The following is a 15,785-nucleotide window of genomic DNA, read 5'->3' on the forward strand; positions in this document are numbered from 1 at the left end:
TGGTACTTACGAAATCGTCAACTTGACCTCTGACCTTGTCTAATAAAAGCTGTCTCGAGAATGTAGCGACGCAAACCAGAAGTTTCTACGATGATTCTGTACCAAACCATCACAAATCGTAACGTCGACCGAAGCAAAAAATCTCCATTTCTCCACGCGATTATTTTATATTATTTTATCAAAGTCACAAAACCGTAATATTCGGCCATCCACCAACAATCTTTACATAATCCGATGGCTTAGCGAGTCAGGCATGCGACGATAACCTTTATTGGGATAAAAAATGACTTTTAAACACCATCTTTATCGAAAACACCGTCGGCGCGCACACGGAAAACTTTTACGTGACTCAACGATGCGTCTGCTCGAGCGCACTGCGTCACGTGACGACCCGTGACGCGTCGAGTGAAATATTTTTTATACAATCTTGAAACGTCTCCAACACATCAGATTTTTTATTTTTATTTTTTACCAGAATTTCAACAACCGAGTTTTAAGCATACTAAAGGCCCAGTCACACCTTGACGTTTTAGCCAGCGATGGCAACGTATTAAAATTTATGTAAAACGCTGGCTAACGTTGAACTTTTGATGTTTTTTTTAAAGATTCGGACGTATTCATAGCGACTTGGTCTTATGTATAACGCATTGGTAACGGACACAGAACGTTTCGTTGTGTTATAGATAAATTATACCAACGAATGCTGAACCTGTTGTCGGCCTACACAACCGATGCCCAACGATAGTCTAACTTAGGCATAGCGCGTTGCACGCATCGCCGACGATGTCGTGACGTAGCCTATTAAAAGGCTGACGCACAACGATTCGAATCATAACTGCCGTAGAAATGGAAGTATCAACATCGCGGTCACACCTTGGCGATCTTGCCAGCGTATGCCGACCTAAGAAAAATGTGTCTAAAACGTTGGGGCACGTCAAATACGGTATGAGTAAGTTTGGTATACGTGAGTAGAACGCTAAAGTACGCTATCATACGTCGTAGTAAGTAGAGTACGTCAAGAAATTTTAAACATGTTCAAAATTTTACGACGTACTTGGCGTATGACACACGTTCCGCATGCGATGGGGATAAGTTTTACACACGATATGTGGACGCTTACACACGTCCACAAAGGCTACTTATAAGCTACTCATAAGTCGAAACACGTCGCGGTAATGTCTTTTTGACGCGAAACTTATTTCTAACTTATGTTTGACGTGCTTTGAACCAATTCTATACGTAGTCCCAACACACATCGACGTATGTAGACGTATTCCAATGACGTCTTTCGGTCGACAAAAAAAAAAAAATGAACGTGTTTCTAGCTTACAACTGCCATATAAAGACGTGTTCCCAGTGGTTTTGGGAATTGGTATATAAAAATGCTGCTCATTAAAGGGGAACCCAACAGTGTTTTCGAGTCCTTTTTGAGTCGATGTCCATGTCAGCAGTATCAGTATCAGTATTAGTATTAGTATTAGTAGTAGTTTGTTCATGTTGGCAGTAGTAGGTGAGTGTGAGGGGGAGGGTGTGGGTTATGATGGATCGTCCTTGCGTCCGCGTGTCCACGGGTAGGAGACATCTTTTCACCATTGTTCGAAGTTCTTCGCGGCTAATTTTTTATGGGGCTTTTTCAACAATGAGCTATGGCTTGTTTTTATGATTTAGGTCTATTCATAATGGGTTGGACAAATGCACAATGAACTAATAATGTGCATAGAGCGCTTTGATTACTTATAGATACGATATACCAACGAATAATTGTCCTGACGCCGGCGTTCACAAACTATGCCCAACGATAGCCTAACTTATCCATATCGTGCGGCAGTTTATCTTTGCCGGTGACGTAGGGTTTGCTATTCATCGGCTGCCACTCAACGATTTAAATGGCTGCATCTCCACTATTGAAAGTAGACGCTTGCGCTCAACAATTGGATTTTTTTTACACTCAATGACTTTAAAACGGTACCACTCAGCTATTTTCATTGTTTACAATGAACGATTTAAATTGCTGTCACTCGCCTTTGTTTTTTGACGCTGGCGCTCGGAAATTTTAATCGTTTCTATTGAACGTGCTAAATCGCTCAAACCCCGCTATTGAAAGTAGACGCTTGCGCTCAACAATTCGATTTTTTTTACACTCGACGACTTTTAAACGGTACCACTCAACTATTTTCATTGTTTACAATGAACGATTTAAATTGCTGTCACTCGTCTTTGTTTTTTGACGCTGGGGTTTGAAAATTTGAAGCGTTTCTTCTGAACGTGTTAAAACGCTCAAACTCGACTATTTTAAATAGATGCTGCCGATGGACAATTGGAATCATAGCCAAGCTATACATCGAAGTGTGAACATCCTCGTCATGCCAAAGAAAAGTTTGAAGAATGCTGCAAATAAGTGTCCTGGCCATGGCCGTGGACGCCGACGCAAGGACGATCCATTATACCGACGTCTTTCAGCCTATGAGTAACTTAAAAGTAACGTCTGTCGATGTGTGGCAACGATCGCGTAACGTGCCAACAACACGTTAATCATAGGTTAGAAATAAGTTTCGGGTACGCTAAACAATACCTCGGCGTGTCTCAACTTATGATTAACTTACAAGTAGCATGTGTTGACGTCTGTCAACGATCGCAGACCGTGCATACTACTTGTGGCCAGCGTAGCGGAACGTGTGAGTCATACGCCGGCATACGTCATGAAATTTCAAGCATGAAAAAATTTGAGGACAACCAAAAAGTACAACGTTTAAAGCCAACGTACAACGACGTATGGCAGTGTTTTTCAGCGTGCTCTCAATGTTATCAAAACTTACCCATAATGTATTCAACGTGTGCCAGCGTTTTAGGAAAAAAAATTCAAAAATCGGCATACGTTGGCTAAAATGTCAAGGTGTGACCGGGCCTTAAGCGATCGCAAAAACCGAAGACAAAATTAAAATCGAAGTTAAAACGAACTTGTAACGTCGAGCGAAGCAAAAATCTCCATTTCTCCACGCAATTATTCAATATTATTTTATCAGTCACAAAACCGTAATATTCGGCCATCCACCAACAATCTTTACATAATCCGACGGCTCAGCGAGTCAGGCATGCGACGATAACCTTTATTGGGATAAAAAATGACTTTTAAACACCATCTTTATCGAAAACACCGTTAGCGCACACGGAAAACCTTAACGTGACTCAACGACGCGTCTGCTCGAGCGCACTGCATCATGGGACAACCCATGACGCGTCGCGTGAAATATTTTTTATACAATCTTAAAACGTCTCCAAAACATCCGATTTTTACCAGAATTTCCACAACCGAGTTTTAAGCATCCTAAGCCATCGCAAAAACCGAAGACAAAATTAAAATCGAAGTTAAAACGAACTCGTAACGTCGAGCGAAGCAAAAATACTCCATTTCTCCACATTAATTTACGGAATTATGTTTGACCTCACTGTGACCTTGACCTTTGACCGATTTTGACCAAAATCTAATCAGCGCAAGCCATCACCCTCCTGAATCACGTGGTGTAATTTGACATTGGTAGCTTCTTCCGTTCTCGAGTTATCGTGCCTACAAACACACAAACAAACAAACAGAAACGGAAGTCATCAATATACTTACGAAATCTTTAGATTTCGTAAGTCATAAATAAACATTAATTGTGACGTCATTCGTGACGTCTTAGCACCGTGTCCTGTCATTGGTTGACAAGATGTTATTGGTCATTATTGGTTGACAGACAATATATAGGTCATTATTGGTTGACAGACATTGGTCATTGTATCATGTTATTCTTTTTATTACTGCCAATTATTGTACTATTATTATTATTATTATTATTATTATTATTAATACTAGTATGGGCCCGTAGGTGCGTAAACGACGACTGGATTGGGGCATTAGATCGGACCAACCGTATCATAAATGGCCATGAAGGCCCTGTCACACCTTGATGATTTAGCCAGCGTATGCCTCACGTATGCAAAATTTGGCCAAAACGCTGGCGCACGTCGAATACGTTATGGGTAAGTTTGTATACGTTTAGAGCACGCTGGCATACGTCGTAGTATGCTGGCTTTTTTTTTCATAGTACGCTGGCATACGTCTTTGTCAACATCACCGTCATACCGAAGAAAAAAAAAAAAAACAGGAAGTCTGGAACACTGACGCTACCCATTACATTGACGTGTTTCGACTTATGAGTAATGTACAAGTAACGTGTGTCAACGATCGCGTAGCGTGCCTTCAACCTATGCCAGCGTATGCGGAACGTGTGAGTCATACGCTGGCATACGTCGAAAAATTTTCAACATGCTGAAAATTTCTCGACGTACTCGGCGTATGACGACGTATGCCAGAAAACTACGACGTATGCCAGTGTGCTCTTAACGTGGCAAATTTTTCATACGTCGGCATATGCTGGCTAAAACGTCAAGGTGTGACAGCGGCTTCACACTTCGATGTCTTGTGCGGTTATGATTTGAATCGTCGAGCCGCACCCTATGAATAGCCTACACCACGTGATCGTCGGCGATACGCTGCTGCGCTATGCATAAGTTAGACTATCGTTGGGCATAGGTTGTGAATGCCGACAACACGCTCAGCATTCGTTGGTATAAGTTATCTATGTGTGATTAAAACGTTCTGTGTACGTTGCTAATACGTTATGCATACGTCCAACACGTTATTATATGCCCAAAACTTAAAAAAAACATCAATATTTCAGCGTACGCCAGCGTTTTACATACATTTTGAGATCTTGCCATACGCTGGCTAAAACGTCAAGGTGTGACAGCCCCTTAACTTGGGAAACACCTGGGAAACATACTCAGGTCCCCAGCGTCAATTGTGACATCATCTCAAATGAAGAAGAATTGTGACGCCCCTCTCTCTCGCCCCCCTCGCTCCCCCCTCCTCTCTCGCCCCTCTCTCGCCCCCACTCTCACCCCCCCGCACTCTCACCCCCCTCTCTCGCCTCCTCCTCTCTCCCCCTCTCTTGAATTGTGACACCCCCCTCTCTCACCCCCTCTCTCACCCCCTCTCTCACCCCCTCTCTCATCCCCCTCTCTCACCCCCTCTCTCACCCCCTCTCTCACCCCCTCTCTCACCCCCTCTCTCACCCCCTCTCTCACCCCCTCTCTCACCCCCTCTCTCACCCCCTCTCTCACCCCCTCTCTCACCCCCTCTCTCACCCCCTCTCTCACCCCCTCTCTCCCTCTCTCTCCCCTCTCTCCCCTCTCTCCCCCTCTCTCCCCCCTCTCCCCCTTTCTCCATCCTCCCTCCCCCTCTCTCCCTCTCTCCCCCTCTCTCCCCCCTCTCTCCCCCTCTCTCCCCTCTCTCTCCCCCTCTCTCTCCCCTCTCTCTCCCCCTCTCTCTCCCCCTCTCTCTCCCCCTCTCTCTCCCCCTCTCTCCCCTCTCTCCCCCTCTCTCCCCCCTCTCTCCCCCCTCTCTCTCCCCCTCTCTCTCCCCCTCCCTCTCCCCCTCTCTCTCCCCTCCCTCTCCCCTCCCTCTCCCCTCTCTCCCTCCCTCTCCCCCTCCCTCTCCCCCTCCCTCTCCCCTCCCTCTCCCCCTCCCTCTCCCCCTCCCTCTCCCCCTCCCTCCCCCCTCTCGCCCCCTCTCGCCCCCCTCTCGCCCCCTCTCTCGCCCCCTCTCGCCCCCCTCTTGCCCCCCTCTCGCCCCCTCTCGCCCCCTCTCGTCCCCCCTCTCGTCCCCCCTCTCGCCCCCTCTCGCCCCCCTCTCGCCCCCTCTCTCGCCCCTCTCTCGCCCCCTCTCTCGCCCCCTCTCTCGCCCCCTCTCTCGCCCCCCTCTCTCTCACCCCCTCTCTCACCCCCTCTCTCTCACCCCCTCTCTCTCACCCCTCTCTCTCACCCCCTCTCTCTCACCCCCTCTCTCTCACCCCCTCTCTCTCACCCCCTCTCTCTCACCCCCTCTCTCTCACCCACTCTCTTTCACCCACTCTCTTTCACCCCCTCTCTTTCACCCCCTCTCTTTCACCCCCTCTCTTTCACCCCCTCTCTTTCACCCCCTCTTGCCCCCTCTCTCTCCCCCTCTCTCTCCCACCTCTCTCTCCCCCCTCTCTCTCACCCCTAGTCTCACCCCTACTCTATTCCCCCTCTCTCTCTCCCCCTCGTCCGATTGATATCAAACCTCGAAAAGGCACATCCGCGGGTCCCCGGCAATATTCCTGACAAGTTTCAATCCGAAGAGGAAGCATTGTGACGTCATTCGTGATGTCATAGCACCGTGTCCTGTCTGATTGATAGACAATATATAGGTCGTTATTGGTTGACAGACATTGGTCATTGTATCACGTTATTCTTTTTTTCAATTATTGTGCTGTTATTTTGTACTGCCAATTATTGTGCTATTATTATTATTGTTAATATGCTGTTGTTATTCTGAGAAAAAATGGCATGATAAGGTGATAAGGTGGAACGACACTTCAGCTGCCAGATATACACCTTTTCAACACTGAAAAAAGCAATAAAATGGCCGTAACTTAGGAACCGCTCGGCTGATTGACATCAAACCTCGAAAAGGCACGTCTGCGCAGCCCCGGCAATATTCGTGGCATGTTTCAATCAGATCGGACCGGCAGTTGTCGAGAAACGGCGGTCACAGACAGACACACACACACACACACACACACACACACACACACACACACAGATTGCTGGAATTATGGATAGATGCTGTTATTATTCTGAGATCTTTGGGAAAAAAATGGCTTGATAAGGTGGAACGACACTTCAGCTGCGATATATACACCTTTCCAACACTGAAAATATCATTTAAATGGCCGTAACTTGGAAACCGCTCGTCCGATTGACATCAAACCTTGAAAAGGCACATCCGTGGGGCCCTGGCAATATTCCTGGCAAATTTCAATCCGATCGGACCAGTGGTCCTTCGAGAAACGGCGGTCACAGACAGACACACATCCAGACAAATAGACACACACACAGATTGCTGGAATTATAGATAGATTAGTAGGGTCGTTATTATTCCCCCCCCCTCCAAAAAAAAAACGATGGAATCAAATGAAGTTTATACATGCTCAACTTCAGGTTGCCCTCATTAATTACTGAAAGATTCACCTTCCTTGGTCAAATCCTCTCGGAGGAGTATATGAAGCGTACAACATACACCCAACATTATTTATCTCCATTACATTATAGATTTATTTTATTTTAATTTTAGTTCTATTTCAACCCGAGTTCACATTCTGCTTGTCTGATGCAGGCCATCGAGGGAGTGGGAAATCTGAGGATAGGCTTCTGGAACCAGCAGATGGTACCCATCAAGGAGATGACTGATGTCATGAAGGTTGTTAAGGAGGTTGCTCATCTCAAGCCCAAGTCATGGGTCCGTCTCAAGAGAGGTGTCTTCAAAGATGACATTGCACAAGTGGGTGCAAGGGGTGATGCATGTTGTGATGTTTTGATGTTGAGTTTTTAAAATTCAAGTGGAGTTTTTTTTTTTTTTTCCTTTATTTATTATATATATATATATATATATATATATATATATATATATATATATATATATATAATGTTTTTCAGCCTCACTTAAAATTGGCCTTTTCAAAAAATCTATTACTATTATTATTATTATTATTATGTATATATGTGATCCGGTCTATCATTGGGATACAAAACGTAAACTATTCAGTCTGGTGGAGGTATGTGCTGTACCTAGTGCTATTCTAATTGCTGTTAATGGATATATATATATATACATATATATATATATATATATATATATATATATATATATATATATATATATATATATATATATATATGGACAAATAATACCTTTTGTCTTGATCTAATGATGGCATTTCATACAGGTGGACTATGTGGAACCCAGCCAGAATACGATTGGGCTCAAACTCATTCCCAGAATAGACTACGAGAGAATCAAATCCAGAATGTCCATGGTAAGATTACCAGTGTTGTTGTTTGTCTGTGTCGTGTCTTTTCATCATGTTTTGAATCGGTAAGATTAATGTTATCTTTTTTCCTCGTTATATTTTCATGTGTATGTGTAAAGATTATTAGCAGGACATCTGTTTTTTCAGACCATTCCACCATTATTTTCCATTAATAATAATTTGTATGACTCGGGCTTGTTAGAAATGCATTGCCATTGCTATAATTGACTCGGCGATCAAAGCGAATCCTTTTTAGCCAATAAAGTTAATAGTAAATCTTCTCACAGCTGGATTCCTCGCTGGCTTGTGCTAAATGCGTGAATTTACAAGGAACTGTGATGCAGGAGGAGCCAATTTGGTCCACCGTGCCTGTGTTAAACCATAACCAGATCCCTGCACCGGGTCTCTATCACCAATGCTTCTCGGTACCCTATCTCATACCAGTTTGAACCCATTTAATGTTTCTGCTGCCACAACCTTTCTCGGGAGACCATTCCATACATTAACTACTCTTACTGAAAGACCCCTGCCTTATTTGCCACCGAAGGTGGACATAGGTTATGTTTTCACCTCTGTCTCTCTGTATGTGTCTGTGAACAGGAGGATATCTCAAAAAGTGGATGGATTTGGACGAAATTTGGTGGAGACGTTGGGTGTGGGACAAGGAAGAATCCATTTGATTTTGGTGAAGATCCAGATGCGAGAATTTTTTTTAGTTTCCAAAATGATTCTTCCCCATTGAGAGATGGGCCAAAAACTATCTAAAACAAGACATCTCAAAATGTTATGGACAGATTCGTACGAAACTTGGTGGACAGGTTGGGTGTGTGCAAAGGATGAATCTATTCGATTTTCGTGAAGATCCGAATCTGGATCCGGATATGAGAATTTATTTAAATTTATTTCTAAAGTGATTCTTTACCATTGAGAGATGGGGCCAAAAACAATATTTGGCACGGTATTTCAAAAAGTTGTGGATGAGTTGGTTCGGGGACGAGAACAAGCCGATTCAATTTTGGTTCAGGTCTGGATCCATGTCAGGGAAACAAAACGTAAACTGTTCAGCCTGGTGGAGGTATGCGCTGTACCTCGTGCCGTTCTAATTACTGTTGTAACTTTCTTCCTCTTTACTTTTATGCTATGACCCTGGTACTATCACTGTCTATTCTGCTGAAAAATTATTCTGCACTTTGTCAATACCCTTCATTATCTTGAACATGTATATTATAAAAGGAGCTGTGTCTGATTGTTTGTTTGTCATGTTGTAACTTGTGTTAACGGATTGCAATAAATACGATGACAGTGTATTCAGGGAATTCCGGGGAAGATTTGTGACAAAAAATAAACAAGCAGTTATAGACTGGTACTTACGAAATCGTCAACTTGACCTCTGACCTTGTCTAATAAAAGCTGTCTCGAGAAAAGGTAGCGACGCAAACCAGAAGTTTCTACGATGATTCTGTACCAAACCATCATAAATCAAATGTTTTGGATGTTTGACCTCACTGTGACCTTGACCTTTGACCGATTTCGTCCAAAATCTAATCAGCACTAGCCATCACCCTCCTGAATCACGTGGTGTAATTTGACATTGGTAGCTTCTTCCGTTCTCGAGTTATCTGTACCAAACCATCAAAAATCGAATATTTGACCTCACCGTGACCTTGACCTTTGACCGATTTTGACCAAAATCTAATCAGCACTAGCCATCACCCTCCTGAATCACGCGGTGTAATTTGACATTGGCAGCTTCTTCCGTTCTCGAGTTATCGTGCCTACAAACAAACAAACTAACAAACAAACAAGCAGTCATAGACTGGTACTTACGAAATTGTCAACTTGACCTCTGACCTTGTCCAATAAAAGCTGTCTCTGGAGAAGGTAGCGACGCAAACCATAAGTTTCTACGATGATTCTGTCCCAAACCATCAAAAATCGAATGTTTTGGATGTTTGACCTCACTGTGACCTTGACCTTTGACCGATTTCGACCAAAATCTAATCAGCACTTGCCATCACCCTTCTGAATCACGTGGTGTAATTTGACATTGGTCGCTTCTTCTGTTCTCGAGTTATCGTGCCAACAAATAAACAAACAGAAACGGAAGTCATCAATATACTTATGAAATCTTTCGATTTCGTAAGTAATAAATAAAGGTCTGTTTGTGTGGGTACGTGGGCACACATGTCAAAACTGCAAACGCCAATTCATGACGCTGGTTATCCCCACACGGAGGGCAGGATCTGCCAGGAATCATTTTTTGTTCTTGCCCCATACATTCGCCATCACAGCAAAGATTGGTTTTCCCATCTTGTATGCTTGTCTCAATAAAATCCCCTCATGATCGCCACCTCTCTAATGTATAAAGTCCTGTCTCCTTCAGCTGCTCCTCATTGCTTCATCTACTGTATCTAGCCCTGGAATAAATTCAGTAAACCCTCCACTGAACCCTCGCTATGATCCTTCCTCAGATGTGGGAACCCAAACAGTACACAATATTCTATGAGGTTTCACCAAATTCCTGTCCAGTGTTAACACTACCTCTTTTTATTTATACACTTATACCCCTCCTAATACAACCCAAAAACCCATTTGCTTTACTGTATTGTTGCCTGGCACAAGGCTATTTGCTTACCCTCCCCTCTCCCTCCCCCCCCCCCCAAGCAACCGTACCAATAACCTCATGCATCATATAATCTCTATTTTCATCATTCTTACCCAGAACTTTACACTTCTTTATGTTCAATTGTATACCTGCCAATCTTTTTCCCAATCAATTAAAGTATCTTGACTTTCCTGAATCTGATCATCACCTTCAGTGGTGGCCTTGGGGACCCCCAATCTTTGATGAGAGGAGGGAAACCACTGGGTAACCTTCCTGGGACAGATTGCGGTAGTGAATGTCGGGATGGTGCTGAGGCGTCGTCCACCAGACTGGTCTCCCTGGGTTAACCTGAGGCAGTCCCTTCGGGTGGGTGCCTGGAATGTCCTATCCCAAAGAGAGGACGATCATCTGTGTCTGTTATCTGAGCTCAAGCGTTTGGACATCGGTATTGCAGCACTCTGAGGTTCGGAGACTGAATTGCGGCGAGATCATGGTGGGTGGTGACCCCTACTATTGGTCTCGTCGCTCTGATGGTTACCATGCCCAAAGAGTTGCTGTAACTGTGTCCAACAAGCTGATTCCAATGATAATTGAGGTAACACCGGTCAACGAGCATATTATGAGACAGGATTTGTCACTCCTTGGGTGTCATTTCCCTGGTCTCTTTATATGCTCTGACTGAGGCGAGTGATCTCACCGTGAAGGACGCCTTCTTTGCCACGCTCGAGTCTGTGGTTGATCAGTGCCCCAGGCAAGATGCTCTTCTTGTCTTTGGGGATTTCAATGCATCGACTGGAACTGATAGGGATGGTTGAGACAGGTGTTGCTCCCCATGGGTCTGGAACTGTGAGCCAGAATAGCACTAAGTTCCTTGACTTTGCAAGAAGTCATGGACTTAGGGTGGCTGGTTCATGGTTTCAGCATCCCCAGGCTCATCGCTGGACTTGGTATTCCAATGATAATTGAGGTAACACCGGTCAACGAGCATATTATGAGACAGGATTTGTCACTCCTTGGGTGTCATTTCCCTGGTCTCTTTATATGCTCTGACTGAGGCGAGTGATCTCACCGTGAAGGACGCCTTCTTTGCCACGCTCGAGTCTGTGGTTGATCAGTGCCCCAGGCAAGATGCTCTTCTTGTCTTTGGGGATTTCAATGCATCGACTGGAACTGATAGGGATGGTTGAGACAGGTGTTGCTCCCCATGGGTCTGGAACTGTGAGCCAGAATAGCACTAAGTTCCTTGACTTTGCAAGAAGTCATGGACTTAGGGTGGCTAGTTCATGGTTTCAGCATCCCCAGGCTCATCGCTGGACTTGGTATTCCAATGCTGGCGGTGTGGCAAAGGAGAATGACCATGTGCACGCTGATGGTCACCGGAGGATGATTCAGAAATGCAGGGTCTCCCAGAGTGCTCAGTTCCTCAATACTGACCACAGGCTTGTTGTAGCAACTCTTAAGTTTCAGCTTAAATCCAGGAGAATGGCACCATCCCAGCCTCGGCTGGATGTTGGCAAGCTCAAGGATGAGAGGGGAGCTGAGGAGTTTGCGAACAGGCTGAGTGGAAATTTGGGTTGTCTGGGAGCTTTGAGAGATCCTTAAGAGTTGTGGAGTGCCTTCAAGACTACCGTCCTTAATGTTTCTGGGAGATGTCTTGGAACTCACCACAGGGCGAAGAAGAATTTTGTCTCTCAGGTCACTGGATACCATTGAACAGTCGCAGGGCCAGGCTGAAGAGCACAGCTGGGCTGTTCAGGGAGCTGCGGCGTAAAACTGTACGTGCACTTAGGGTGGACAAGGAGGCACACGAGCAAGGAATCTGTGAGGGGGTAGAGCATCAGCTGTGGTCAAGTGATTCTCGTCCTGCTTACAGGGGAATTTGTGCATTGCTTGCTCCAAGCCCGCCCCTCGGTGTACTGCAGTTAGGGCAGAGGGTGGAGGGTTCTTGACAGAGGAATCCAAAGTGAAGGCCCTTTGGGCCAGTTGCTTTGAGCGGCTGTACCAGGCTGATCCATCAGCTGTCGAGTTGGATGTCAGGGGTGTTACAATCCCAATTGCTGACCCTCCAATCAACTGTGATCCACCTTCATTTGTGGAACCACAAGCTGCGGTGAACCGGTTGAAATGCGATGAAGTTCCTGGGATGTGTGGCAACCATGATGAACTTCTCAAGGCTGGTGGAAATGCTGCACTCGTGTCGTTGCGTGCACTTCTGTGCTCTGCCTGGAACGCAGGCATCATCCCAACTGACTCGAAGAGGGGCCTTGTTGTCCCTCTCTGGAAAGGGAACGGTAATCGCCAAGGCTGCAACAACGACCGAGGGGTGACGCTGCTCTCAGTGTCGGGCAAGGTCTTTGCTCGGATAATTCATGATAGGGTTCGCCACCATCTGCTGGAGCACCAGCGTCCAGAGTAGTCAGGCTTTACACCAAAGAGGTCAACGATTGACCATATCCTTGCTCTTCGGGTCCTCACCGAATGCAGATGACAGTTTCGACAGGGGCTGCTTTCAGCCTATGTTGATCTCTGTAAAACGATTGATTCAGTGATTTGGGATGCCGTCTAGAACATTCTTGGTCTTTGTGGGGTGCCACCAAAACTGATCAATCTGATGTCTGAACTGTACTCTGATACTGAGAGTGCTGTGAGATGTGGTGATGCCATCTCTAAAGGCCCAGTCACACCTTGACGTTTTCGCCAGCTTATGCCGATTTTTGGAATTTTTTTTTGTAAAACGCTGGTACACGTCGAATAGGTTATGGGTACGTTTTGTATATGCTAAGACCACGCTGAAAAACACTGCCATAAGTGGTAGTACGCTGGCTTTAAACGTTGAACTTTTGGGTTTTCCTCAAATATTTTCATGCTTGAAATTTTACGACGTATGCCGGCGTATGACTCGCACGTTCCGCTACGCTGGCCATAAGTTGTTGGCACGTTATGCGATCGTTGACACACGTTGAAACGCGTTACTTGGAAGTTACTCATAAGTCGAAACACGTGGAGGTAATGTTTAGCGTACCCGAAACTTATTTCTAACCTATGAGTGACGTTTTGTAAGCACGCTACACGAACGTTGTTCACACTTTGCAACACGTTACTTGAAAGTACTATTACTATTACTACTACTACTACTACTACTACTACTACTACTACTACTATTACTACCACCACCACCACTACTACTACTACTACCACCAACATCGACATCACTAAATTCTCTCGAACTACTTCTGCTACCACTACTGCTACTACTACTACTTCTAACATCGACATCACTAAATTCTCTTGAACTACTACTACTACTACCAACATTGACATCACTAAATTCTCTCGAACTACTACTACTGCAACTACTACTAATAATACTACTACTAACATCGACATCACTAAATTCTCTCGAACTACTACTACTACTACTACTACTACTAACATCGACATCACTAAATTCTCTCGAACTCCTACCAACATCGACATCACTAAATTCTCTCGAACTACTACTACTACTACTACTACTACTACTACTACTACTACTACTACTACTACTAATAACATCGACATCACTAAATTCTCTCAAACTACTGCTACTGCTACTGCCACTGCTAGTGACATTGACATCTACTTAACATGGAGTCTGGAACACTGACGTGTTCCTCTTGTGAAGCCCATTTGTATATATAAGAATTCCCCTAAACGCTGCCAATACGCCATTATACGGTAGCTTTAAGTTAGACACACGTTCAGTAAGTTCTGTGGTCATCCGGAAGACGTCAATCAAATTTGTCTACATACGCCAATGTGCGTTTGAGATACGTTAAACATAGGTTCAAAGCACGCTACTAATAGGTTCAAAGCACGTTACTCGTAGGTTAAAAATTAAGTTTCGGGTATGCTAAACATTACATCGAAGTGTTTCGACTTATGAGTAACTTACAAGTAACGTGTGGCCGACGTGTGTAAACGATTGCGGAGTGTGCCGAGAACTTATGCCAGCGTATGCGGAACTTGTGAGCCATACGTAGAGTACGTCGTAAAATTTTCAGCATGCTTGAAATTTCACGACGAACTAGCCTACCACGTAATATGCCAGCGTACTTGATTGTTTTTCATCGTGCTGCTAACGTATACACAACTTACCCATACTGTATTCGACGTGTCCCAGCGTTTTAGACACATTTTTCATAGGTCGGCATACGCTGGCTAAATCATCAAGGTATGACTGCGATGTTGACACTTCCAATTTTCAGGCGGTTATGATTTAAATCGGCGAGCGGCAGGTTTTTAACAGAGAACGCCACGAGTTCGTCGGCGATACGTGCAGCGCACTATGGCTAAGTTAAACTATCGTTGGGCAGAGGTTGTGAACGCCGACAACAGGCCAAGCATTCGTTGGTATAAGTTATCTTTAACACAATGAAACGTTCTGTGTCCGTTAATAATACGTTATGCATACGACCAAAACTTTTTTAAAAACCGCAAAACTTCAGCATACGCCAACGTTTTACGTGCATTTTTATACGTTGTCATTCTTGGCTAAAACGTCAAGGTGTGACTGGGCCTTTACTTCAAGTTGTTATTGGAGTTTGTCATATCAGGGGTGTATCCCGGCCCCCACACTTTTCAGCATTTGTATGGACTGCACATGTCATGTGACTCAAAGTAGGTCAAAATGGCCCAGTTAGGAAATCTCTTCAAAAATCTTCTTCTCCAGATCCACCAGTCAGAATGCTACCAAATTTGAGTTACAACATTAGGACAGGGTCGTGATGGTAAATTGCAGAGCTCATGCAGATGACGTGACGGGAAGTGTGTCAAAATGGCGGACTTCGTAATTTTTGGGGAAAATCGTGTGAATTCCCTCAAAAACATTTCTTCAAAATTTGGTTACATTAGGCCAATGCCCAGATAAGCCTCAGGTTCAGTGTGCCTATTTGTAGCTCACCTGGAACGCAGTTCCAGGGAGCTTATGGAGTGGCGCGTCGTCCGTCCATCATAAACACTTGCAACTTCTCTGAAACTACACACACAATTTTGATAAAACTTGACCACGACCTTCATTACCTGTCATGTGCCAACGTTTGTACGCACCATTAAATACAATCGCTGTCTGAAGGGGGGTCTCCAGTGTGGTTGTCCACCAAAATATGTATTTGCTTTCCTCTCCAAAACACACACGTAATTTTGATGATACTTGACCACAACCTTCATCACCTGTGATGTACCAAAGTTTGTTCACACTATTTAACAAA

General features: G+C 44.6%; 1 protein-coding gene across 4 annotated transcripts in view; it reads left to right on the top strand.

Annotated features, from left to right (window-relative positions):
* Positions 1 to 15,785, top strand: part of SUPT5H (SPT5 homolog, DSIF elongation factor subunit) — a 131,629-nt gene that overhangs the window by 66,255 nt on the left and 49,589 nt on the right. For all 4 annotated transcript variants that reach the window (XM_085894730.1, XM_085894732.1, XM_085894731.1 and 1 more), the window contains 2 exons: positions 7,238 to 7,402; positions 7,848 to 7,937. In XM_085894730.1, coding sequence (XP_085750856.1) covers positions 7,238 to 7,402; positions 7,848 to 7,937 — 255 coding nt within the window. The remainder of the gene's footprint in view (positions 1 to 7,237; positions 7,403 to 7,847; positions 7,938 to 15,785) is intronic.

Source organism: Eptatretus burgeri, chromosome 9, assembly GCF_056783735.1.
Source record: "Eptatretus burgeri isolate ZD-2024b chromosome 9, Ebu_testis_v1, whole genome shotgun sequence".
NCBI lineage: Eukaryota > Metazoa > Chordata > Myxini > Myxiniformes > Myxinidae > Eptatretus > Eptatretus burgeri.